Here is a 25,923-nt window from a genome sequence, read left to right on the forward strand (position 1 = left end):
ATATGTGTCACTGATTCTTCCATTAAGAAATACAAGCAATCTGAATTCTGGTTCAACGACTCATGTAAATGATTGAAAAAAAAAATAATTTGAGAAAATTTAATTAGCAAATAAAAACCAATTCATTATGACAATTTGATAAAAATCAGATAAGTTTAATAATTTTACTGTAAAGGTCAAGGGTCACATTTGAAAAATAATCATATGGGTTAAAAATTGTCCAAAGTTTTGTTGGAGTAATTTTGTCCCCAGAAACCACTCTTTTCAAATTCTGCTGATCTATAGTAATTGTACACACTTGGTTAATGGCCTGGTTTGGTCTGTGGCCATGGCTGTCTATACGTACTACATATATGTCTTTAAAAAAAAAAGAAACATATACTCTCCACACAGATGATAGCCAAGATGATGATGCTGCCTGCTGCTTCTGAGATATTCATACAAAATATTGGATCCAACTAAAATACACAAATACATACATAATACACTCTCCCATACGAGTGAACTGGTAAAATTGTATGTGTTGTGCGTGTATACGTACATAAATGTATCTGTGTGTCTGTTGTATTCATTCACAAAAGTGTGCCTTTGGGCAGCTCCGCCCCACATACACACATGTACACATACATTTGCAATGGCGTTTAATGAGTCTCGTTTTAAGTGTGAGAGAACACTTAAAGTGGCGTCCAAACATAAATGTGATGATAATGATGAAAATGATGATGATCATACATGATTTTATACTTACAAACTAGACATGGATGGATACATTCAGTAATTCTTTTTTGTTTTTCTTAATTTTATTCAGTATCTGGTTTTTTCTTTTCTTTGAGTTTTTTTTTCTGTTGTTTTTGTTCATGTATTTAAGTATTTTCTCATTATGATGATGTTGATATTTTGACTTTGGTTTTTTGTTGTTGTTGCGGTTCGAGTGCAGGCTTAGAAGATCTTGCAGATCAGTAGAAATTCATATGTTTGCAGTTTGAAAATAAATTAGTTGTTTAATATAACCAGCATGGCCTTTATCAATGCCGAAACAACCTACCAATAAATTTGACGGTACTTTGGTGTCTGCTGTATCCAGATTTGGTTCATCGTTTTTTAAATATTGTGTGCAATAATAGTATAGTTTTTAAAATTATTGAAATTTTGTTTCTTTAATTTTGAAAAGACTTATCTGTTTGCCTTCGTATTCTATAAAATTGTTTTTCTTTTTGTTTTTGGCTTTTGTAGTCGATTTAATCATAATGTTTGTTCTCACACCGCTCATTATTGAAAAGTTCAAACATTAATAATCGTACATATTACAACCACACACATTTATACATATTATATATTGACATACACATGTAAATATGTTTGTATACATTCATAAATTCCAACAGTTCCAAAATTGTTTTTTTTTTTTCATTTATAGTAGCTTTGTAATGTACACTGAAACATTTTTCAAAGTAGTTCCAATATACTCTTAAATATTGAAAAATCAGTGCTGTTCCAGTAGTTTTACTTTGACATCCGAATAAAAATTATTCGAATAATCGAGAAAAAATTAAGTTTTTGTTCGAAAGAATAACATTTTTCAATTTAGAATAAAAAAATATTTGATCAAGAATTGCCGATTAATCGAATGAATTTATTTTTAATTTAAAGTTATAAACAAAAATTTGGACAAACCTATCTCTCTCATGTGTGTAAAAATATATGGGTTTGCTCTTTTAGGCCGACTAACTTCAAGAAAAATATTGAAAAAAATCCAGGACGTCAAACTTTTTAGATATTTATTAAGAAAGAAAATGCTAAAAAAATTAGAATAAAATAAAAATCAACAGTGTTATTGTTGTTTTTATACATACATATTTTCATTTGTTTCCCTCACGACACTCCAACTATAGTTTTCTAGCATATTATGGTCCTAAAGACCATGATAATTCTGGGGCCAAATTACCGCATTCAGTAATTTTCTTATTTGAGATTATGACATTCGATATCGAGCAAGGAATTTAGTACATTTTATCATAATTTCGATATCGAAATCATTTTTCGATACGATAGCTCATTCGATCACGAATGCGGTAATTTGGCCCCTGTTCAAATCCGGCATAGTGGGGTCGTTCGGAAGAAAATTGGTAATAAATCTGTCTCTTCTAAACTACTGGTCCGATTGCAAAATGACGAACAAACAAATCGTACAGAAGGAAGGACATTAGATTTCAGGAAATTAAATTTGTGACAACCCTATTATTGGGCGCATGACTTAAAAATGCGCGATTTTTTTTATACATTTTTAGCTTTTATTTTGTAACATTTGTACAATATAAATTTATCTTTTCCCACCTTTCTGGGAACTGCTTGCTCATTTTTTGAGGCCAAGAACGTATCAAGCCAATTTCGGATACTCTGTTCTGAAGTGAAGCTTATCCCAGAGAGAACGTTTTGCATCGTTCGAAACAAATAGTAGTCAGACGGGGCATTTCCCAAACACTGCTTTCTTAATACTTTTTAATAGGTATTGCAACGTGTAGCCTAGCGTTGTCATGATGGAATATTGTCGGACATATTCTAGGCGATTTTCGGCCAATGCTCGCTTTAAACGAATCAGTTGCGTTCGGTACAGGTTCCCTGTGATGATCTGGCCTTTTGGTCCCACCAAATACAGATAACTACATTAGCGCCATGTATATTTGGCTTTAATGTCGATTAGGCTGGTCGTCCGGGCTTCACGTACGATCTCTTATACTGCGGATTATTGTAATAGATAGATTTTTTATCGCAGCTAATGATTCGGTGCAAAAATTATTATCTTTTATATCATTCAAGCATCATTTTGGACAAAGTCTCTTGGTTTCGATTCATATGATACCCGATTTCCCTGCTGCTCGCTAACGTTTTGAAATTGCTGCTTGAGAGCTTCCAATGATTTTGCAAGCTCTTGTTGAGTTTGATAACAATCTTTATGGAGTAATGCCTCCAATTCATGGTCTTCAAACTTTTTTGGCTGGCCAGGGCGATCTTTGCCCTCCGTGTCAAAATCACACCTTCTCTCGCACTTTGAAATCGATGGAGCACATTCAAGTGGCACTTTTTTGTGACTATTAAATATCAAGGAATGGTTAAAGCATTTGCAATAGAGTTGGAATGATTTTCTAATTAATAATAAATAATATAGATAATAATATATTTTAGTCAAATGCTTTAATAATTTTTAAAATTCACTCTTTTATTAAAAAAAAAACTATGAACTTTTATTCGATTGAATTTCCATTAATTAGGCTAGGAAATACTTCCTTTTTCACCCTATTCTCCGGATTTAGCCCCGAGAGACTATTTCTTGTTTCCAAACCTAAAGAAATCTCTCGGCGGAAAGTGATTTTGATGACTTCGACAAATCTTATTTTTTGTAAGGGATAAACAAATCGGAGAATCGTAGAAACGTTGGACAATGTGCATAGAGCTCAAAGGAGACTATATTAAAAAATAAAATAATTTTTTATCCAAAAACACGTGTTTCAATCAAAAAGGCACGGACTTTTTGATTTTGCAGAGATCCCATAGTATTTATCAAGCTTAGCCTTTTTTAAGTGATGGTTTTTTTCCGCAAAAATAATGCGGAAACGAAATCAGTTTTTTCCAATTTCTCCTCAAGTCACAAGCTAGTCTGTCAAATGGCTGTCAATCACAAACTAAATGACGTAGCTTGTTCAAATTTTGACAGGAGTCAAGTAACATATGCCTGTTGATAGGAGCAGTGTTGCCCTTTCAGTTAAGAGACCACCTTCGTATATAAAACACATATTTTAATATCGAATACTGCTATTACCTTAATTGTTTAAAGTGAAGTAACATACTGCCTTTCAGATGGGATTCAAGAGACCTATTAATCCATTTTTGGTAACCTTCCAATAAAGAGTATTACAAATTCGTTCAAAAATATTGATCATATTGTTACGAAATTGTACTTGAATTCAAATATAACGATTTTAACGGCTGATTAAAAAGTTGCATAATGCTTTCAAATAGCAGTGCCTCTCAATCTGCAACATATCTGTGGGCATTATTAACATTGAATAAAAGCTTTCAGTTGATCATTGATCGTAAGTATGGCAACGCTGAATGTTTGCTGCGACTCGTATATTCGAATATTCAGTTTTGACAGTTAAGGAACATTGTAGAAAGTTCACCACAGATGGCGTATGTATTAGAAAGCTTGAGGCTTCGAATAATCGAGCTTTGACAGTTAAATAACAATCTAGAGTGCAGTTGGCAGTGTTATAAATAGTGGCAGAGGTTGCAGTCGTTAGTTAGTTTTATCAGAGACGCTATTCGAATAAACATCAACTGAGTGCCTTAAAGTGTGCTGTATTTTCATGTGAATTCGTGTGCATTATAAAGTGTGTCTGTATTTCTGCGAATTTATAAATCTGTATAAAAAAACTCTGAGTGACTATATAATTCTGTTGTACATTTTAAATAAATAAAGAGTTGTAACAATTTTTAAACTACTAAACGGCTTTTATTTGCAATCAAATGTATCCGGTTTATTTAAAGGAAATAAACCAACGTTTTGAAAAGGTTAAAACGTAACAATATCAATGGTTTTAAAGCCGAATCCGCAGTTTTTAATTTTGTTGGTTTTTTTTTGGAAACTTTACTTTTTACCACATCATGGAGTTTGTATCGGTGTAAATGGATTGCAAAATATATCAAGATGTGTCTTGGATATTCGAATATATAATAATAATTTAGGTTAAATACCGGCTTCATTCAGAAATTGTGCTTTATATGTTTGATAGGATTCAGGGATTTTAAACTCCAGTGATCATCTTGGATATCGTGATTCATTGCAACCTAAAGTTCGTATTATATTATAATGAGCATATCTGAAATATTTCAAAGTGGAACATGAAATTTTTTATTATTTTTGTTACACAATTTCTTTAAGTGTAACTTAACTGAAATCCATATATGTATAAAATAAATATAAATATGAACCATCCATCGTCATTCACCATCTTACTGTATATATTTTAACCTCTCCAACAAAAATATTTGATTTCTGCTTAACTATTTTGAGAATTAATTTAAATAAAAGTGAGTGTGAAAGAAAGACAATAGTTTGTGTGATGACGACGATACAGCAGCCTGTCCGCCAACCAGCCAGCCAGCCAGCCAACACGCACCTGTTGTATGTGTGTCAGTCAGTTGAATGTGGCATGAATGAAATGGCATTCCAGAAAAACGGTTATAAATTTTATTTTCGTTTTAGTTTTTTGTTGATGTTTTGTTTGAAAAGCATTTAAAAATAAATGGGTTAGTGAGCAGTATTGAATTAATTATATGTATTAAGGCGTAAATGTAGATAAATTTAATAACACTTTAATCAATTAGTTGATTTTGTAATAGAAAATAGAACTATTAAATGTAATTTAAAACTTTTTTTCTTTCGTTGAAACTCATGACGAAAATGGCTAAATAAACAAATTTCTTTCATATCGCTTTAGACTGAAAGAAGAATTTGGTAATAAGAAATGAAATACATAATAAAATACATATTTAAATGCGAGCATTGAAACTTATACCCATGAACGGTATAGTAGAAAGTCAGACTTTTGAAATTAAGTGGACAACTTAAATCATGCAACTAAAAAGCTTTTCATAGGGGGTTACACATCTCAAATTTGTAATTTAATATTCAAAATGGCAGAATCAAGATGGCGTTGAAAATTGTTTTAATAACATCCTATACAATTTTCTTTAATCAAGGATTGAAGAGCAGAATATATAATATTTAATCATACAGAAAAAACAGATTCGTAGTAGCAACCGAATTTGTTGACAATCGAATGATTTGGTTGCACACATAGATGTTTTCGGTTCTATCAACCGAAAGTCAGTTGATAAAGAAGAATTTCGGTTGAAGCAACCAAATTTTCGGTTGCTTCAACTAATAGAGGATTAAGAAAACTAATTTAGTTATTCTGCATGGTGGAGAGTAAAGTGTTGTTCTAACCATTTCTTAGTATAAGAACGAGATTAACTTAAATATTAGAATATCACTGAAACTAATGTCCTTTCGGATTAATGATGAATTCTTGCGCTTCTTTGATGGTGTTTCTTTACGGTACGCCATATAAATATCGGTAATATTTTCTCTCTGGAAGAATTACATGGGGATTACATTCAATTGAAGCTATTAATTTAGGAATGACAGCATCATTTGCCATTCGTACTCATTTGAACGGGTCATTTAAAAGTCAGACTTTCTGTCTGCTTGGAGTAAATTAAACAGGAATGATATTAATGCTGTTAAGACTAATAAACAACACGTAAGTTTACCACTGGCATTCGATATAAGCATGCAATGAAATTGTAGGCTGAAAGTAAGCTTCATGTACTGGGGTTTCCTTGAAACGTTGTATGGCACATTTCCTCTTATCCGAACTTTAATGTTTGATCCTTTAAATGGTGTATTCATTTAAAGAATCACATCGATATATATGGAACATTATTTTCCCGGTTATGTATTTCTCTCCCTTGTTTTCCAAGTTGGAAATGTTATTGAACCATTCATTTGAAAATGTTTATCGTAAAAAAATTTAATCTAATAAGTTTATTGTTTTCCGAATCCCTTTCACAATTTTAACTGTCACTTAAGTGCTTTTCAAATACTTTTTTTAAATAATGCCCTTCAGGTGGACAGAGTACAGAGCTTGAAGACCAAGAATTGGAGTCATTACTCCATGAAGATCGTTGTCAAACTCAACAAGAGCTTGCAAATTAATTGGGAGTTACTTAAGCAGCAATTTCAAAACGTTTTCGAGTAGCAGGATTCATCCAAAAGTATGGAAATTGGGTACCATATGAATTTAAGCTGAGAGACCTTGAAATACGATTTTGTATGTCTGAAATGCAGCTTGGGCGCTATAAAAGAAACTAGTTTTTGCACCAATTGGATCCATTATGATAACCCAAAGCATAAGAAGTCGTACATGAAGCCGAATCGTCACCAAAGCCAAATATCCATTGATGCTAGGGTAATGCTCTGTATTTGGTAGGAGCAAAAGGGTTCTATCTATTATGAGCTGCTGAAATCTGATCAGAACTACGGCCAAACATGAAACCGTAATATTCTATCATGACAACGATCGGCAACATGCTGCAATACCTGTTAAAAAACTATTTAGAAAGAAGTGTGTGGGAAGTTTTTCATCACCCTCTTTATAAATGGTCCAGACCTTGGCCCGTCCTACTATTATTTTTCTCGATCGATATAGAACGTTCTCATTGGGATACGCTGAACTTCAAAACATAGTTCCGATATTGGCTTTATTCTTTCTTGGTCTCAAAAGATGAGCTGTTGTTTTGGCGCGGAATTCTTATGTTGCCAGCATGATGAGAAAATATCATAGCCAACAATGGCCAATACTTTGTACAAAATTCTTAAAAAAGCTAAAAATTTTAAAAAAATCTTGCATTTTTTAGTCTTACCCCCTGTCTATACCTGATACATTTTTATCATGATAAACTTCAAAATGGTTGTCAAGATAACAAATTATATGGTATAGTCTCCATTTATTAGTATTATTGCTTCGTTATGACAAAATTGTTAGTGCTTTTGCTCAGACAATTTTGTCTTGACAATAAACGTCATCAATTGTTACGATAAATATTTGTCAAGCATAGACATTGGTTTAAGGTTTTAAAAGTTTGGGGTCATTTTAACCCCAAGTGCTATATAGGGTTAATTTTAATTTGTCTGCTGTTTTTGTTAATAATAGGCTTTGTGTAATATTTTTGTTAAGTTTCATCAAAATCGGCCCAAAAATGTACAACATTTCGCTATCTTTCCAAGAGAAATTCTAAATTTTCCAAATTGAAAATCTTGACTTTTGACCTTCACGATTTAGGTTTAACGTTTTCCAATTTTAGTAAACCATTCAGAGTATATTTAGAATTATCTAGATTATAATATTCTAAATAGGTTTTACTTAAATTCCTAACAGTAAGGAAATAAAGCTCATTCAAAAAATGGCCAAATAATTGTTTTTTCTCGAAAATTTCAAAATTTAAATCGCAGTTATGGAAAAACTATATGAGATATTGACATAATTTTTTCACATTTTTATTCCCTATTATATTCTTAATAAATCCCAATGAGATGATTAAAAAATTCTGAAATTTGTTTAACAAAATTTTTAAAAATATGAAAATGGAGTTTTAAATTTAAATTAAAATTTTATTTTTTTAGTCATACCTGCGAATACGTTAACGGTATCCTACGAAGACAAAAACTCATATACAAGTAAATATGGATATATTTTAAGTAAAAATGAGCTTTTATTTTAATATTTATCAAAATATTTTAATTTTGTTCCTACATTTCTTGTTCTAGTTGCCTGAGACGAATTTTTAATAACTTTAACATTTTTTAACCAATTTCTGCTTTTTATTTCTAATTAGAACGACAATTGCGTTCACATTTCAATTATTTTAAATTAAATTGCAAAAGTAATTTTTTAATGGCAAACATTTTTACAAAAACTGAAAGAAATGCATTTTTCCCCCTTGTAAATGCATCTCAAAACATGAGAGGGCTTGCTTGTCTTACCCCCAACCGATTTACTTAAAATTTTTTCAGAATGGTTTTTTATTACTAATGTTCACCAAACTGGTTGGATGAGAATGGCCAAAACCCAACTTTCGTTTATTAAGGGCCACCCTAAGGGTCACACATGGCAAATATTTGCCAAAAAAGCGTAACCACTTCTTTTAGCACAAATTTGTTTGATGTGTTTACTCTTACAAGTGTTTTGTAAGATCAAACAGCATCAAATAAAATAAAACTAATTTTTTTAGTTTTGAATTATCCTAACACCCAATAAAATCGATGCATTATTGTTTTATTCACTATTTTGATAAACATTATTTAAATATTAACAAAATCACGTCCAACATTCAAAACATTCAAAAATTTTACTCGAAACTATGTTTTTTTTATTTATGACCATCTTGTAGCAAATGAGCAATATATTTTTCTTCGATTTCAAAACTATCGTCGATTTTTATTAATAAGAAATCGTCAATTCAATCCTGCTCTTTCTGTAGTTCCAACTATTGGCATATTAAAGAATGATTCAATTCAATAATATTAATAATGAACAAATTTCAGTTGTTACATAAGATTTTCTTTGGAACTGACTATTAAAATAATATATGCTTAGATTATTTCAGATTTTCTTTAGATATTTGCATTTGTTATAGATATCAAGCATTTTAATTTTTCGATCACTAAACTAATGACTAGGTTTTCTACTTTATATTTTGTATGCTTAGATTTCATTTGAAATACAAATAAGAGTTCTAGAGAGTTCTCGAGCGATCTTATTGAAAAATTGTGTCTGAATTACTGTCCAATTGAACTAACCTTGATGCAAATTTCATCCCGATCGGAAGACATCGATTTCAAAAGTTGGTTCACTTTCATTGAAATCCCCCATAATTTGTATATTTTTCTGTTTTTGAAAAAAGCGTCAAAACACAAATTTATGTTAATAAGAAATTAGAACAAATCGGTTCTATTCAAAACACTAAGAATTCATGTAAACAACAAAATATGTCAACAAAAATAAACCGTTAATTTTAATACAGAAAACAAGATGTTCGTTCATAGTTCATTCACTTAAAAAAATTTAAGAAATTCCCCCAACCAAAAAGAGGAACTACACATTCAGACAACATAAATGTGACAATGTAACAAACATTATGAACAATTAGAAACTGATAACAACTAAAAAACAGTTAAATGAAAAGAAATATAAAAAAAATCGGTAAAAAGAATCGCATATCCAATTGGCAAAACCACAAAAAAAATAATATAAAAGAAGATGTAAGCAAAAATACCGAAAACTAAATGATATTTATATGAAAAAAAAAACTAAATTGAACTAATACTACTACTACTCTACGTACTACCAAGTTTGCTGCTCGTTTTGACCAATACAAATAAACTGAAACACATACAGATAACAATATACCTTAGAAGAGAGAGTACAATCGATTTATTGTTATTTTTCCTTGTAGTTGTAAAGGTAAACTATTGAGTATTTGATAAAAATGTATGCAAGTATTGAGAGATAGTTGTCTCTTTCTTGTTGGTTGCTTTTGTATAGGTATTTTTCTACTCTTTTTTGTGCAGCAGCAAATGAGTTCATTTTTCTGCATTCATTCATTTATGGGTGAAAACTACACACAAATGAACTCAGACTGATGAGTGTTTTCTAAGAGAGTTACGCACAGGCATGACGAAGATTGAATGAATCTGCAGTTGAGACTGAATGAACTATTAGGGGATTTTTATGTTAGTTTCGTTGTTGGTTGGTGGTAAATATTTAAATGAGTGAACAGTTGTGAGAGTTCATTACTTGAGATTTAACGCGATACGATTCATTTAATGTTTTGAGTGGACTTGAGTTGTATGTGGATAGATGATACAAGGTAAGCAAGCAAGTAACTTGGTTTGGTTTGTATTGGTATATGAAAATGTTTAAGCAGATAACAGTAATAGCCAGCAGAGTAGGATAAACAGCACAAATTACACAAACAATTTAAACGAAAAATCGTTGCGTACGGGGTTCTTGAAAGCACCCTCGTTTAGTAATGTCATTTGTCAATCAGTAAGCGAGCGCAACGGTCGTTCTGAGCGTGTTCAAAAAAGCAAAACAAAAAAAAATAACAGTTTTTAAAAATTTAAATGTTTTTATGAAAGAAAATATTAAAACGTACGGCAAAAAAGTTTAATAAAAAAGTGTTTTTCTGGCTTTTAAAGAGAAATTTGCAAAAAAAAAATCAATTTGAGATTTTGTAAAAGAATTTATGTTGTGTATTAATATAAAAATTAAATAAAAAAGAGCCTAATGAAATTTAATATTTATTAAAATTTAAATAAAGTTTATAAAGCAAGAAAAAAATGCTCTTATTTGGTTAAGTGTTTTTAAAATCAAAAACTAAATATAGAAAACAAATCCCGGGGATTATACATTTTCTTACATTTAAACAACAATTTCAATATTTAAACACATAATTAAACAAAATGGAATTTGTATTACGAGTACCCTGCCTAGAAGGCAATACCGATATGTCTTGCAAAAATTGTCACATCTGCCTCAACTCCTCAACGGCCTTAACATCCAGCAGTAGCAGCAGCAGCAGCTCTACACACCAACGCTATACCACGCAGCAGTCCAAAATTAGCAATACAGCCTCTTCAACAGTGACCACAACTAGCTCGACCTCGGCCACTTTGACCTTGCGTCGCCTGTGCACTTTTCTGCTGCTGTTGAATCTATTTTCAACAGCCGCTGGCTGTGGTCCCGGTCGGGGTATAGGCGGTCCCAGACCAAAACGTAAATTAACACCTTTAGTATTTAAACAGCATGTACCAAATATGTCCGAACAGACATTGGGAGCTTCGGGTATTAGCGAAGGTGCCATCAATCGTGATTCGGCTAAATTTAAAAAATTGGAATTTAACAATAATCGAGATATTATATTTAAGGATGAGGAGGGAACCGGTGCCGATCATGTTATGACTAGGGTAAGTACAGGAATTTTATTAATATTGTTATTATCTTATCGCATACTTAAACAATAAATGACCGGGAAAAAAATGCTATTAGGGATTAACAATAAATACTTGCTGTCAAGTGGTGGCACTATTGTACACAGTAAAAAATATTAAGTTTTCAATTGAAATCTTTCAGATTTCAATCGATTATTGTATTTGTAAATATTTAATGTGTTTTCTTACGTTTTCAAATTGCTTGAATTTAAAAGTCTTAAGTTTCAAGTTTTGATTTTGTTTCTCCCAGTGCAAAAAATTATAGTAATATTTTTTTTATTATTATTTGCTTGTATTGATCTTAATTATTTGTTAATACAATTGATAAACAATAATAAGCAGCTAAGTTTATTTTAACATTTTAATTTCAATATAAATATTATTATAGTTGTTGTTGCAATATTTACTGTTTGTCGCCATGATTCATTTACTAAGAGTGCGAGTGAGTGGGATCTAAATTTTTGTTTTTTATTTAAACGGTGCAATAAACTTTTAATCTAAACAATTATCATTTTTATAAGCTGTTTGATCCAATTGCAATTTATACATTTCTCTCTTATAACAACAAATGTGTGTCTCCATGCCTGGGTGCCTTTAAAATACCGATATGATATATTGTGTAAAACAGATACATTTGATATTTGTTTAATTAAAATTATTGTTTACAATCATATATATTTATAAATATACAGAATTGTTAATAAAAATTTGGATTTAACTAAATAAAAACGTTTTGTTTTAGCAAATTTAAGCATTAAAATAAAAATATTTGATTATTTAGATGGAAAGTTTAATTACAATTCAAAAGGAATAGGATTCTGTTTCTACTTTCATAAAATTTAAATTGAGTTTTAATGAATTTTTGAGTTAAACTAAGTTTAACTGACAATTTTAGAAAATCTTTACCAAAATTCTTTTAAAATACCGAATATATTTACTGCTTTATTAGTAGAAACTTTAACTTGGTTTAAAGTTCCATTAAATGACTATTATAGACGTTTTATTTTTTACCTGGTCTTTGAATTGAACGCAAATTTTTCAAATTTGCTAACTAATCTACAGTTAAACTAAGTTTAAATAATGATATAAACATATTTTGCCACCAAATATTTATTTATTTTCAATAACACAACATAAAATTTGAACTAAGTTTAAACTATAGTTAAACTTAGTTTAAACTATAGTTAAACTTAGTTTAACAAAGTCAGTTAAACTAAGTTAATAAAAAATTAATTTTATAAAGGTTCCAATTTAATTAAAACAATTTTAAATTAAACTTAGTTTAAACTCTGTTTAATTATCAAGTTTAGTTAAACTAGGTTTAACAAAATTTGATCAAACAATTTAAACTTCAAGTATTAAGCTTGAAATTAAACTTAGATTAATTTAATGAAAACTTTTAATAACCTAATTCTCAAGCTTAGTTAAACTAAGTTTATAAAAATTAATTTTAAAAATAATCCAATTTAATAAAAACAATTTGAAATTAAACTTAGTTCAAACTATGCTTAATTATCAAGTTTAGTTAAACTAAGTTTTAAAAAATCTGGTCAAACAATTTAAACTGCAAATATTAAACCTACAATAAATTGAAATTAGACTTAGATTAAACTGTGATTAATACACAAGCAAATTTTGCTACCAAATGTGATTAAACTAAATATAAACTTTTGTTAAATTAAGTTTAATTTGTTGCAACACTTTTTAAACAAAATTCTATTTAAACTAAGTATAACTTAAGTTAAATTAATATTTATTAATTATAGTTTAAACTCTAGTTTAAATGACGTTTAATTTGTTGCAAGATGGTTTGAACAAAATTCTAAACCTTTCCAAATAAATTTGTTGCAATTGAATTATAATTCGACTAAGTTTAAACTCTAGTTATTTAATATAACTTTAGTTAAATTATGATTAAACTGTAAAAGCTGTAATAAATTAGTTTATTACTGCAAAGTTTAAACTCAAGTTTAACGTTTTATTTAAATGATTAAACTGTAAAAATCTTTCAATTTAAGAGTTTAAATAAAGTTTAATTCATTGTTAAACTGCTTAATTTAAAATCTAAAGTTTGTACAGCTGTTTAGCGCAAATAAATTTATTAATGAAAATGTTTATTGCAATTTTCCTAGCTATAAACAAAATTACTAGTGTTTCTTGGCTGAACTGCAAAAAAAAACCGGCACTTTTTATCGCGGGTGATAAAATAAATTGTAAAAAAAACGATTTACAACTGTTTTTCTATGAAATACAGCCATAAAATAATATTACCAGTTATTAGCAAACATGACAGACGTTCATAAACATATTTTTATGAACTACTAAATAATTACCAGCTAATGATATACACTGCGCAAAATCCTAAAGAATGTTTTCAAACCAAAAAACAAAAATTTATGAAATATTTAAACTATTCTAGAAAAAAATTAACTGTTTGAATTATTTGAAATACAAATATCGAATAGTTTTTTAAAATGATTTTGATTTAAAAGATCTCTACTTCAAAACTTCTTTAAGTGTAAGTGTAAAAATAAAATAAAAAAAGCTTTTAAGAAACTTATCTTATCATTTTGACAAAACCAGGTAGGAAAGTTAAAGCGCTAAATAGATACAATACAAAAGTACAAACAAATGGATGAAAAGCAAGCAAAAAAGACATATTAACAACTAAATACAAATATAAAATATATTGAAAAATGGCACTTAACCCCTTTTTCATAGGAACTTTAAACAAAAAAAAAAAAAACAGTTGTTTTCTAATAATTTATGAAACACAATAATTACAAAAATTAATTGGCAATATTTCATAAACAGCTGTCAATAAAAATTTCTAAAAATATTTATAACTATACATTAAATATTTATGTCTTTGAAAAGGATAGAAAATAAAAGCAGACGCGTGTCTCGCAAAATAACCTTCAATTTATTTGACTTTAAATTCTTATTTTATTAGAAAAACAGTAGTATTTAAACAAGTTGCCAAAACCTTGAAATATTTATATAACCTAGACATTTTTCCCAGTGTGAAACGGTTAACACAGTTTGAAAAGTTTCTATTTGAAATGCGCCAAAACTATAAACACCCCGACAAATAGTCAAGGTTATTTTGTAAAGATATCCAATAAAGATTGTTTGTTGTCAAACACTACTACTATTTGTTTAATTTTTTTTTGTATTTTTATTAAGCATCCTTTAACCAAGGTCATAAGTCAGGCTTCCAGTTTAAATATTTGTTAAAGAAATGACATAAAATAGTAGCAGAATGTGTAACAAATCGCGTTTAGTTTCGTTTCATTAACTACATTTCGAGGTCGCCAATTTTCAGGGTCACACACAACTACTACTCATGTGTCTTTGTAAGTAAAATATTTGGAAAACATTCTGTAACCTTCTTATTTATTTATTCAAAAGGCATAATATACATTTTATGTTGGCATAGTATATTTGCCAGCAAGGACATTCACACACTTTAATGTCAAGGATTTTTCTTGTATGTACAAAACAAAAAAACAAAAAAATGGGAGAAAAGAAACGTCACTACAAACATTTTAACTGCTTTTGTTGTGACTACTGCCGACTACTACTAGTCGTTGTTTAAACTACTACATATTTGACATTGGTTTTGAAGAAGGGAAATTGCCATAAAACAAACTCACAGCGCAACGAACTGAAGTTTTGGGTGAAAATAATAAAAATCTAAGAAAATACAAAAAAAAAAGGAAATACTAAAGTAAACAATTTTCAGCAGTAGAAGCAAATTTAATATTGTTTAATATAAAACAGTAAAATGTTAACTTTTACAAATCGCTAGAATTCTGCCTATTTGTTAAATTTTACTTAGGAAGCATTTATAACAAATTTTGAAGTAATAATTTGGATTTTTTTGAAAACGTCTTTTGTTTGAAAGAAATTGAATTCTATTTTGTTTAAATTTTTAATATGATGTCTTTTAACTTAATAAATTTCAAAGCCCTAACTGTATGATTTCATATTTTATAAATCAAAGTTGAAAATTATGTTAAAATTTTCCAAAAAAAAAAAAAAAATATGATTTAAAAAATCACTAAAAATTTAAACGTTTTCAAAACAAGCTGAATTTATTTTTATAACTTTAATAAAATCATGTCTATTTATCAGCAACATATCTAAAATTTTTTTTTTGCTCTGTGTTCAAAAAATTTCAAAAATATTTTTTCGAAAAAAATTTATGATTTTCAAAAAATCGTTAAAATTCAAAATCTTAACCAAAGAAATTAAATTAAATTTTTATAAATAAAATAAACAGTTTTCTATTTAAATAATAAATATCTAAAGACTCATTTGATTCGTTTTAAAGTTATAAAGAAAAATACAAATGTACTTAAATATATAAAAGATAAAGTATTTTGAAAATATTTTATGATTTTCCAAAAATCTTTAAAATTCAAAATCTTACGCAAATCAACTGAATTTTATTTTTATAATGAAGTTTAAGTTTCTTTGTAATTTTATATAGATAAATGCAAATATACTTAAATTTTTTTTTTAATAATTTTTATTAATTTTCAAAAATTCAGCAAAATTTCAAAATTTGTAGAAAGTATGTAAATTTAATTTTATAACATTATGAAATAGATATTTATAAAATATAAAAATTTCAAAGCTCTAACTTTATTTTTTCATATTTTATAAAACAAATAAGACATTTAAATTTATAAATTTCAGTTTTTTCTGTATAATTTCAAAAAAATTATTTTAGAGCCTTAGAAAAAGCTTTTTTAAGCTTGTCCTAATTAAGCTGAGCAGTTTTCCTATATTAAAAGAAATTGCTTGATTTTTTGTTTTCAAAATTTTTTCATATTTTTATTTGTTTTGTATTTCGAAAGGTTTTATTTCAAATTAAGCTTTGCCAAAACATCAAAGTAGATCACTGCCTGTATTTTGGCAGTTTGCTTAATTGAAATTTGTCATAACCTTAAAAAGATGAGTGATATGTGGTGCTTATAAATTCTCTATTTATTAAACCAATTTTTTTTGTTAATTTTTTTGACATAAAGTCTTTTCAAGTTCTTAGGAATTTTATTTGTTTGATTTAACAGATTAAAGCTACAACACAGAAAAAAACAAGCTCAAAAAAAAAGCAAACAGTTCTTTTCAATATCAACTGTTTAGCTAAAATCTTAAATGCTTTTAGGCGGACTACTCCACAACCTGGGCTCATATGCATTTAAGCTGGTTTTTTATACATTCCCAGATTGTTTTTTTTTTGGTAGTAGATGGTTGTTTTTGTTAGTATTATCTGCTTTAGATTGCATGTTGTCATTTTTCTTTTCTTTCTTACTGTTTTTTTTTCGGGGGTACAACAATTTTAATCTTATTTAATTTTTATACACTGGGCATTTGAACATGATTTTATTTTGATGCTTGCTGGCTGGCTGTCTGTTTTTGTTGGCCGTGTTGACGGATCTTTGGTCCAGCACAAACATCTATGGTTATTAAAAAAATCACACAATAACCAACAGATTTGTATGTTTTTTTATTTCGTTCTTCTTATAATTTAATCTCTACCTTAATGGGGACCACTTAGTCCATCATAATGCTTACCCACGACCACCACCATCACTTTTTGAACAATATTTTGACGCTTGTTGGCGCTTTTACTGGGTTTATTATTATTTTTTTTTTGTGTGACTTTTTAAAGAAGCATGTTGATTATTAATTATAAACATGCAACAAAACATCACTACAAAGAAATACACAAAAACTGAATGAAAGAATGAATGGGTATTGCACCTTAACAAACCTCACTGACTGACCGTCTATCATTTCGGTTAATTTTTTTAAGAATTGGAGTTTGTGTTTGTTCTCAAAAATTATCTTTCATTTAAGAGGACAAAATATGTGTTTGTTATTTTTGTGTTTTTTTTTTTTTAAATTAATTGTTTTAGTTACAAAAATAAAAAAAAATAAATTCAATTTTCTTATTTTTATTCTATTACTCATCAAAATGATCTTCAACTGTCACAAGGCGTCATTTTAATGACATTAATAAAGATCTATTAAGTTTTTGTATACAGCAAATTTGTATTTTTTTTTTGTTCAAAAGCCTTTGTGTTGCGTTTTTAATCCTCTATATGTTTTTTTTGTAGTGTTTCATTTGAAATTGAAACGATAAGCGCCATAATCCCTGATGTGTGATTAAAATTTTGTTTATATGTATATTTTTTTTTGGTTGTTTGGCGTTTAAGGCGCGATTGAAACTGCAAATTAAATTTGCTACAATGACTTGCTGGTATTTGGCTGGTTGTTGCTTTAATATTTTGGCAGATATTAAGAATAATTTTTTTTTTATATCGCAGACATATGTGTGTCTACCTAGTCAAAATATTATGCCTTTAAGGACTGTTATCATTTCAGTATTTAAACTATAGTTAAGTTTAAATGATAGTTTAATTATTAACTAACAAACAATTTATAATTTTAGTAACTCAGGTGAAATTTAATTTCTTGTTAAATATTAATTCCAATAAGAATTTTTACTGGAATTCAAGTTGAAAGCTTGAATTATAGTCAAGCAATTGAATTACACTTTATTTCTATAGCATTCTGTAGTAAAAAGGAAACATAAGTTCAAGTCATATGTTTTTGTTTGAAAAATATTAATTTTTTCAAATATTTGTCAAGTTTAAAGTGTAATTGCATTTGCTTTTAAGTCAAATTCCATAAAAATGATTGAATTTATGGGGATTTGGTGCTTAATTAATTTAAATTGAACAAAATTTTTCATTAATTTTGGTTATTTTACAATTGTAAACTAATTATTGTAAACATTTAAACAAAAATCGCTTATTTCAATTTAACGTTTTTAAAAACGCTTATATAAAATTTGCGATTTTTAAGCAAATTAGCTTATAATGGTTTATTTTGCTAATTTTACAATTCTAAATTTATTATTGTTAACATTTAAAGAAAAATCGCTTATTTGAAACTAGCGTTTTTAAAAACGCTTATTTTAAATTTGGCGATTTTTATCAAATTGGCATAAAATTTCTTATTTTAGTTATTTTAAAATTCTAAATTTATTATTGTAAACATTTTAAGAAAAATCGCTTATTTCAAATTGGCGTTTTTAAAAAACGTTCATTTTAAATTGCTGATTTTTACCAAATTTGCTTAAAAAATTTAATGAATTAGCTTATAATTGTTTATTTTATAGTTTTAAAATTATTATTTAAAAATTTTAAGAAAATTTTTGCTTATTAAAACTAAAATTTTAAAAATCGCTTATTTTAAATTGGTGATTTTGTCCAAAATTGCTTAAAATCTTTTATATTAGTTATTTTACAATTCCAAATTTATTATTGTATAAATTTTAAGTAAAATCGCTTATTTCAAATTAGCGTTTTTAAAAACGCTTATATAAAATTTACGTTTTTTTTTCTTAAATTTGCTTAAAATTGATTATTTACATATATTTCTTTGTTATTTTTTACTTATTGCAGGCATAATTCTGTTTTTCACTTCATACCTAAATTGTATGAATTTCAAAATTTTGCCAAAATTTTAGTTTTGTTACGAATTTGAAGATTTTCAGTTTTATAATAAATTAAAGTGTTAAACTTTTTAATAGAGACGTAATACCATCTTCAGCTTTATAATTACATATTTTATAAAGTTTTAAAAATATGTCATAGAATTTTTTTTAAATCTAAAGCTTTTTATTGATAATAAAGCTTAAAAATTAAGCTTTTATACAAATTTCAATAATGTTGTTTTATATTTCTTTATAAAATTATAAAAACTATTTCGTTTCCATCTCCTAATGGGTTAACAATTTGTAGGTATGCAATATGATACGCTTATATTTTATTTTTTTATTTAATATTCAGTTTATTATATTTGCATTAGTATTACTAGCCATATAAAATTGATCATAAAAGTTTAGAGTTTATTTAAGAGCCGCTTGTCGGTAATACTTAAATTAGACGAATAAAAAAAGTATCAAATTTGTAATAAAAAAAAACTAATAAATAAATAAACCCATCAAAAAACCATTGATATCCCTTAAGTTGAGTGTTAGAAAATATTTCATATGCACGATGACATCTTAGATAAGGGATCCCATTATGCAAATCTGAGCAATTTGTTTAGATTTTTAGTTTTATTTTTTGCGCTTAATTTAGTTTATTTCGTCTTTATACACATAAATTGATATTGATGGTTGATGGACTAGTGATGATAAATTGTATATTTTTATTGGCAAAAATTAATTTGAAATTTTTGTTTTTATTGCCCCTTTTTGTTTATTTTCCAACAAAAACAAAAAATGTTTAAAAATGTTGTGTTTATTTTTATAAGATGAACTGGAATCTAAAGGAAATTGAAATTGTAGCAAGTCAAGTCAAGCTTAAGACAGAGTTCCCACGTTGGGTGATTTATACCTCTACACATAGTTAAAACTGTTAAAGCTGAGGGCTGCTTATCTTTTCCTGGGTATTTTATACATATATTGTGGCAAAAGATGTCAAGATCTTGGTAGACAAATTAAGAGTGACATCATCAACATTTAAGCTTATCATCAGTTAAACATCTTTCAATATAAAAGATATACATGCATACATGCATATGTATGTTGGAATCTCTAACATCTTTTTGTTTATTTTAATAGGATTTCATAATTCATAAACATTTTTGATTTGAAATTTGATTGAAAGCCTCTAAACAATGAAATCTGTTTTGTATTAGTTATTATTAGGAGCAGAAGACAACAAAAAAATTATAACAGTTTAAATATCGTATTACATTAAATACCATGTTCAATGTAATTTATGAAATTTAAGATATTTTTCTTTTTTCCATTTAATACTGCTGCTTGCACAAGACCAGCGGATTAATGTGAAAAATTCTTTATTTAGTCTTACTCTGCCACTCCACTCCACTCGTTTCACTACTCATTCATGATTTATTATACAAATATTCATTAACAAATTGTTTGGGTTATAAATAAATATTACCTGCATCATTTTTAGCTTACTGTTGTTGCCAGGAATAAGAATTCCTTAGAAGTGTAAAATTTATGCTTATGTGCAAAAATCCACTACCACACTCATTCATTTAGCTTGGTCAAGAACCTACAAAAAAAGAGAAAAGAAAAATCCGTTTTATGGCTGCATCATAAATCGTTGTCATTATGGTGTTGATCATTATTTTATTGCACATTTTGATCCTCTTTTTTTTTTTTGTTCGTCTTTCTCTTGGCTTAAGAATTTAAACGTTTATGCAGATATTGTATCGTTTTGAAATGTGTTTTGTTTGTCAAACATCATTTATTATCAAATTGTTTTGGGTAACAAATTTTGTTTGTCATTGTTTTAATATGAGGCTATTAATTAAATGTATTTGAAATTGCCAGAGCTGTTTTCCAATGATAAATTATGAGAATTGTGAATAAAAAATTATTTAAAAATCAAAGAAATTTATATATAAAATATGATTGGTTTTAAAAAATTCTTTCAAAATTTATAGAAATCAAAAATATCCATATTTTAATGAAAATTCCAAAAATATATCTTAGTACTGTCATATTTTTATTTCATTTTATAATTTAAAATTTATTATTATACAAATATTTAGAAAAAATCGCTTATTTGAAACTAGCGTTTTTAAAAACGCTTTTATTTAATTGGCGATTTTGAACAAAATGTACTTGAAATCAAATAATTTGCTTATTTTGTAATTCCAATTTATAATTGTAAATTTTTTTTTAGAAAAATCGCTTATTTGAAACTAGCGTTTTTAAAAACGCTTATATTTAATTGGCGATTTTGAAAAAAAATTTACTAAAAATTATTTATTTGGCTTATTTTGTAATTCAAATTTTTAATTGTTAGCATTTTAAGCAAAAATCGCTTATTCAATATTATAATTTTTATGAAAAATCACTTATTTGAAACTAGCGTTTTTAAAAACGCTTATAATTAATAAAAGTATTTTAACAAAATTGCTTATTTAGCTTATTTTACAATTTTAAATTTATTATTGTTATTTTTTTTATATAAAACCGCTTATTTAAAATTAGTGCTTTTAAAAACGCTTTTATTAAATTGACGATTTTTAACAGAATTTACTTGAAATTGTTTAGTTTTGTTATTGAAAAAGTTTTAATAATTTAATAATTGAAACCCAATTAGCACCAAAGCACCAAAAATTCAAGCACTTGAACATTATGTTGGAATTTGACTTGAATGCAAATATAATTATGATAATTATTAAACATATCATTTGTATTTATATTTCCTTTTTACTGGAGAATGCTATTGATATAAAGTGTAATACAACTATAATTCAATTGCTTGACTATAATTCAAGGCTTGAATTGCACTTGTTTTCCACTTGAATTCCAGTAAAAATGTGTAATGAGGAATGAATATATTATTTTGTTCATTTACTTGCTGCTTTTTTACTAGCTTTGGAAATTTTCATGGCAAAAAGTAAACAAAATATTATAAAATAGTAAAACTAGCAGCTAAATGAACACATAGAATATTTGTTATTTAAATCTAACGACATTTTGATTTCAATTGCAAAAATTCCCGGGATTTTTTTTATTGAAAACAAACAATCGATAGCTGGATTTTTTTGCGCTTTAAAAAAATCTATGGAATATTATATTTTTTCATAATTTGTCATCATTATTTTCATCATAAATCTTAGAGTTTGTTTATAAACAATATATTTTTTTTTTCATAAATTCTAATGAAAACTGTTAAAATAATAAACAATTTTTATAGTAATGGCAATTTGTGACTTTAATAATAATAATAATAAAAAATTGATTGTTTGGTTTAGAATTGATTAATATTTTGTGTTTATTTACACTTGACCTAATAGTGAGGAAAAATCATGATGAAGTAAATTTCAATTTAAAGCAAAAAAAATAAACATTTGTTTATTTGTTAAAAACAACAATATTACCACAAAAACCACATATTAAAAAAAATGAATTTAGCGCCCTTATTTTGTGGGTTTTTTTATGAGTATGACACAATTTTTGTAAAAAACTGAATATAAAGTATAGAATTACAACCACTAGCAACCAAAGTAAATCACAGTTTAAGTTTTTAATGTAGTCAGTTTAAACAGGGGTGCATGGCTTTAGATTTTTTGTTTAAATCAAGTGTATTTTTTTTGTTAATGTCTTGTGATTTTGTAGGGGTAAACGCTAAACTTTAATAAATCATTTAATGAGGATTTTTTGACTAGCAAGAAGTTAAATAATCTGTTAAGTAATCAGATACTTAATATCCTTTTTAAAACAATTTGTTTTGATTTTTTTGCAAACGGAAGCGAAAACTTACAATTACGGAAGTTGACAATTTTAACTGTTTAAGAAAAACTGGTAATACTGCTGCTGCTGCTTAACAACTAAATTTTATTTACCCCAGCTCTTTTGATTTTAATATTATTGTTTAACATGAAAAAACACAAACTAATTTAGATCAATAACTTGATATCGATACAAGTACAAGTGTAATACATATGGAAATATGTATGTATGTATGTATCTACACGTAAATGTGTCATCAGTGTCTTTGATTACACATACTTAACACAAATGCTTGATATTTACTGTAATAAAGCTTGACTCCCCTAGATGTTGCTATGGTGCTCTCTAGAATGTAGAGAATGGGTGGCATGTTTTTAGTTTGGATTTACTTAATAAGTAATCACCACCATTTGGTAATGTTTTGTGTTTTTTAACAAAACACTTATTAGACATTTTCTGGCTCTCTACCCAGGCATTACAATTTTGTGCATTTTACTATCAATTTGTTAGATTTTAAGCGATCACTCAGCACTATTGCTTTGTAGTAAAGCCGCTTGGTATGTGTGTGGCATGGAAATGTTTTCCATGCAGCAACTACACACAGAGATAGATACATAAACATCTATAGATACTAAATGTTAAACACATTGGCGTGTGTTAATAGCACAAGTGCATTGAGTTGAGTTTCCTGCATTATTGTGAATGATTGTAAATGTTGTAAACGATTAAGAAAAACGATTTCTCGTACTGCAGGCACTGTAATGTTTTGAATTGCACTTCAAGTGGTTTACAACATTATGAAGTGCTTTTTTTGTTGTTGTTGTTCATACTCACATAATGTTTGTCGTTTTATTAAAACAAACATCATTTTAATTTAACTACATATCATTTTTGTTTTTCTTATTTTTTTTTGGAATTTTTTTTCTTTTCTTTTTATTAAGATTTCTTTCAATTTATTTAAATATGCCAATTTAAGCTTTGAGTTTTGCTCCTTTTGCCACCAATCGCTTAATGATGATGACCATAATAACACAGTAAAACTAAGCCAGGCCTGTAAACAATTATATAGTTTGTGTTTTTTGTTTTTTTTTAGCATTCTGATGACTTTTACTATATAAAAATTAAACTGAGGTGCTTTATGCTTTAAAACAAACATTCAAATTAGTCAAGCTAAACTAAAAATTTAATTTTGAAAAAAAATAATTAAGCTAGAAAATCATTAAGCTTTAGTTATTTACAGAGTTCTACAGAGAAATCCTAAAAGTAATTGTTTTTAATTATTAATGTAATTGCTTTATTAATGTATAAGCTTAGAATTATGAAAAACGAAAACTCATTAAACTGAAAGATAAATTTAGAAAAATAATAGCTTCGAATTGTCTTGAAATTAGTTCTCTTAGTTAAATATTATATGGCGATTTTATATTAAATTTGCTTATAATTTTTGTTTTTTTCTTACTTAAAATTTATGATTGTATCAAATCTTGAAAATAATTGCTTATTTGAAAGTAACGTTTTTAATAACTTTTATAATAAATTGGCGATTTTAAAAAATTTTTTTTTTTAATTGTTTATTTTGCTTATTTTACAATTCTAAATTTATTATTGTGAAAATTTCAAAAAAATGTAATTTTTCAAATTGGTGTTTTTAAAAACGCTTATATTAAATTAGCAGTTTTTATCAAAATTTTTTTGTTGGAAATTGTTTATTAGCACATTATTTAAAAAATTCTGAAAAAAGTCGCTTATTTGAAATTAGCGTTTTTAAAAACGCTTTTAATAAATTGAAGATTTTTAATAAAATGTTTTTTAAATAGTTTATTTTGCAATTTTAAATTTATTTTTGTAAATATTTGAAGAAAAATTACTAATATAAAATTGGGGTTTTTAAAAGCACTTATTTTAAATTAGCGATTTTTTTAAGAAATTTGCTTAAAATTGTTTATTTAGCTTGTTTTATAAAAAAAATTATTTTTATAAAAATTTCATGAAAAATTACTTATTTCAAATTAGAGCTTTTTAAAACGCTTCATATAAGCGTTTTAAAAAGCGATTTTACACACCATTTCTTTTGTAACTTTATATATTTAAAAAATTGTTTAATTTTGTTATTTTTTAACTGGACATATTCGATTGCTCCAATTTTTAAAAAAATTAGCGTATTTCAAATTGCGTTTTTAAAAAGGCCTAAATTAAATAGGCGATTTTTAACACAAATTTTTTTTAAATAGATAATTTTGCTTAGTTTATAATTTAAAGTTTATTATAGCAAACATTTTAGGATAAATTGCTTATTTCCAATTTGCGTTTTTAAAAACGCTTAAATTAAATTAGCGATTTTTAACAACATTTCTTAAAAATTCTTTATTTTGCTTATTTTTTCATTTTAAATTAATTATTGTATAAATATTAAGAAAAATCGCTTATTTAAAATTCGTGCTTTTAAAAACGCCTATTAAGAATTAGTTGTTTTTATCTGAATTTGCTTAGATTTATTTAATGTTTTTGGTTGTACAAGTGCTAAAGTCTTCTAAAAAAGGATTTTTGAAACGACTAAAAAGCAATTGTAAACTTTTCCTCATATTTCAGTTAATTATACATCGATTTAAAAGTAAAATTTTCTAAACTTAAATTTTCATTAAGTATTTATTTCTATGCATACTTCTAACAATTCTAACAAAAATTTCACACCTTTTTAACAACAAAATCTACATGATTTCGGTGTTCACAGTATATTTAATTAATTCTGAAAACAAAAAAAAAAACAAGAAATAAGACAAAACCAACAAATTTATATTAAACAGGGTCTTTATTACAAATACAATTGATATTTAATGTTATTTACTTACAAACAAAAACAAAAATTCAAATACAAACTTACTACACAGATGATGATTATTTGTATAACAACTAACAGCCACAATCTCCGCATTAGCTTAGATACGTTAGTGGAGATCAGTGAATGATCATTAACTAAATATGTATTGTATGTTCAATATATACC

General features: G+C 27.0%; 1 protein-coding gene across 1 annotated transcript in view; it reads left to right on the forward strand.

Moving 5' to 3' along the window:
* The first annotated feature begins 10,920 nt into the window (after window positions 1-10,920).
* hh (sonic hedgehog signaling molecule) overlaps window positions 10,921-25,923 on the forward strand; it is a 28,932-nt gene continuing 13,929 nt past the window's right edge. The window contains exon 1 of the mRNA XM_065510914.1: window positions 10,921-11,590. Within this exon, the coding sequence (XP_065366986.1) occupies window positions 11,087-11,590 (504 nt within the window). The 5' untranslated portion in view covers window positions 10,921-11,086. The remainder of the gene's footprint in view (window positions 11,591-25,923) is intronic.

Source organism: Calliphora vicina, chromosome 1, assembly GCF_958450345.1.
Source record: "Calliphora vicina chromosome 1, idCalVici1.1, whole genome shotgun sequence".
NCBI classification, from domain to species: Eukaryota; Metazoa; Arthropoda; class Insecta; order Diptera; family Calliphoridae; genus Calliphora; species Calliphora vicina.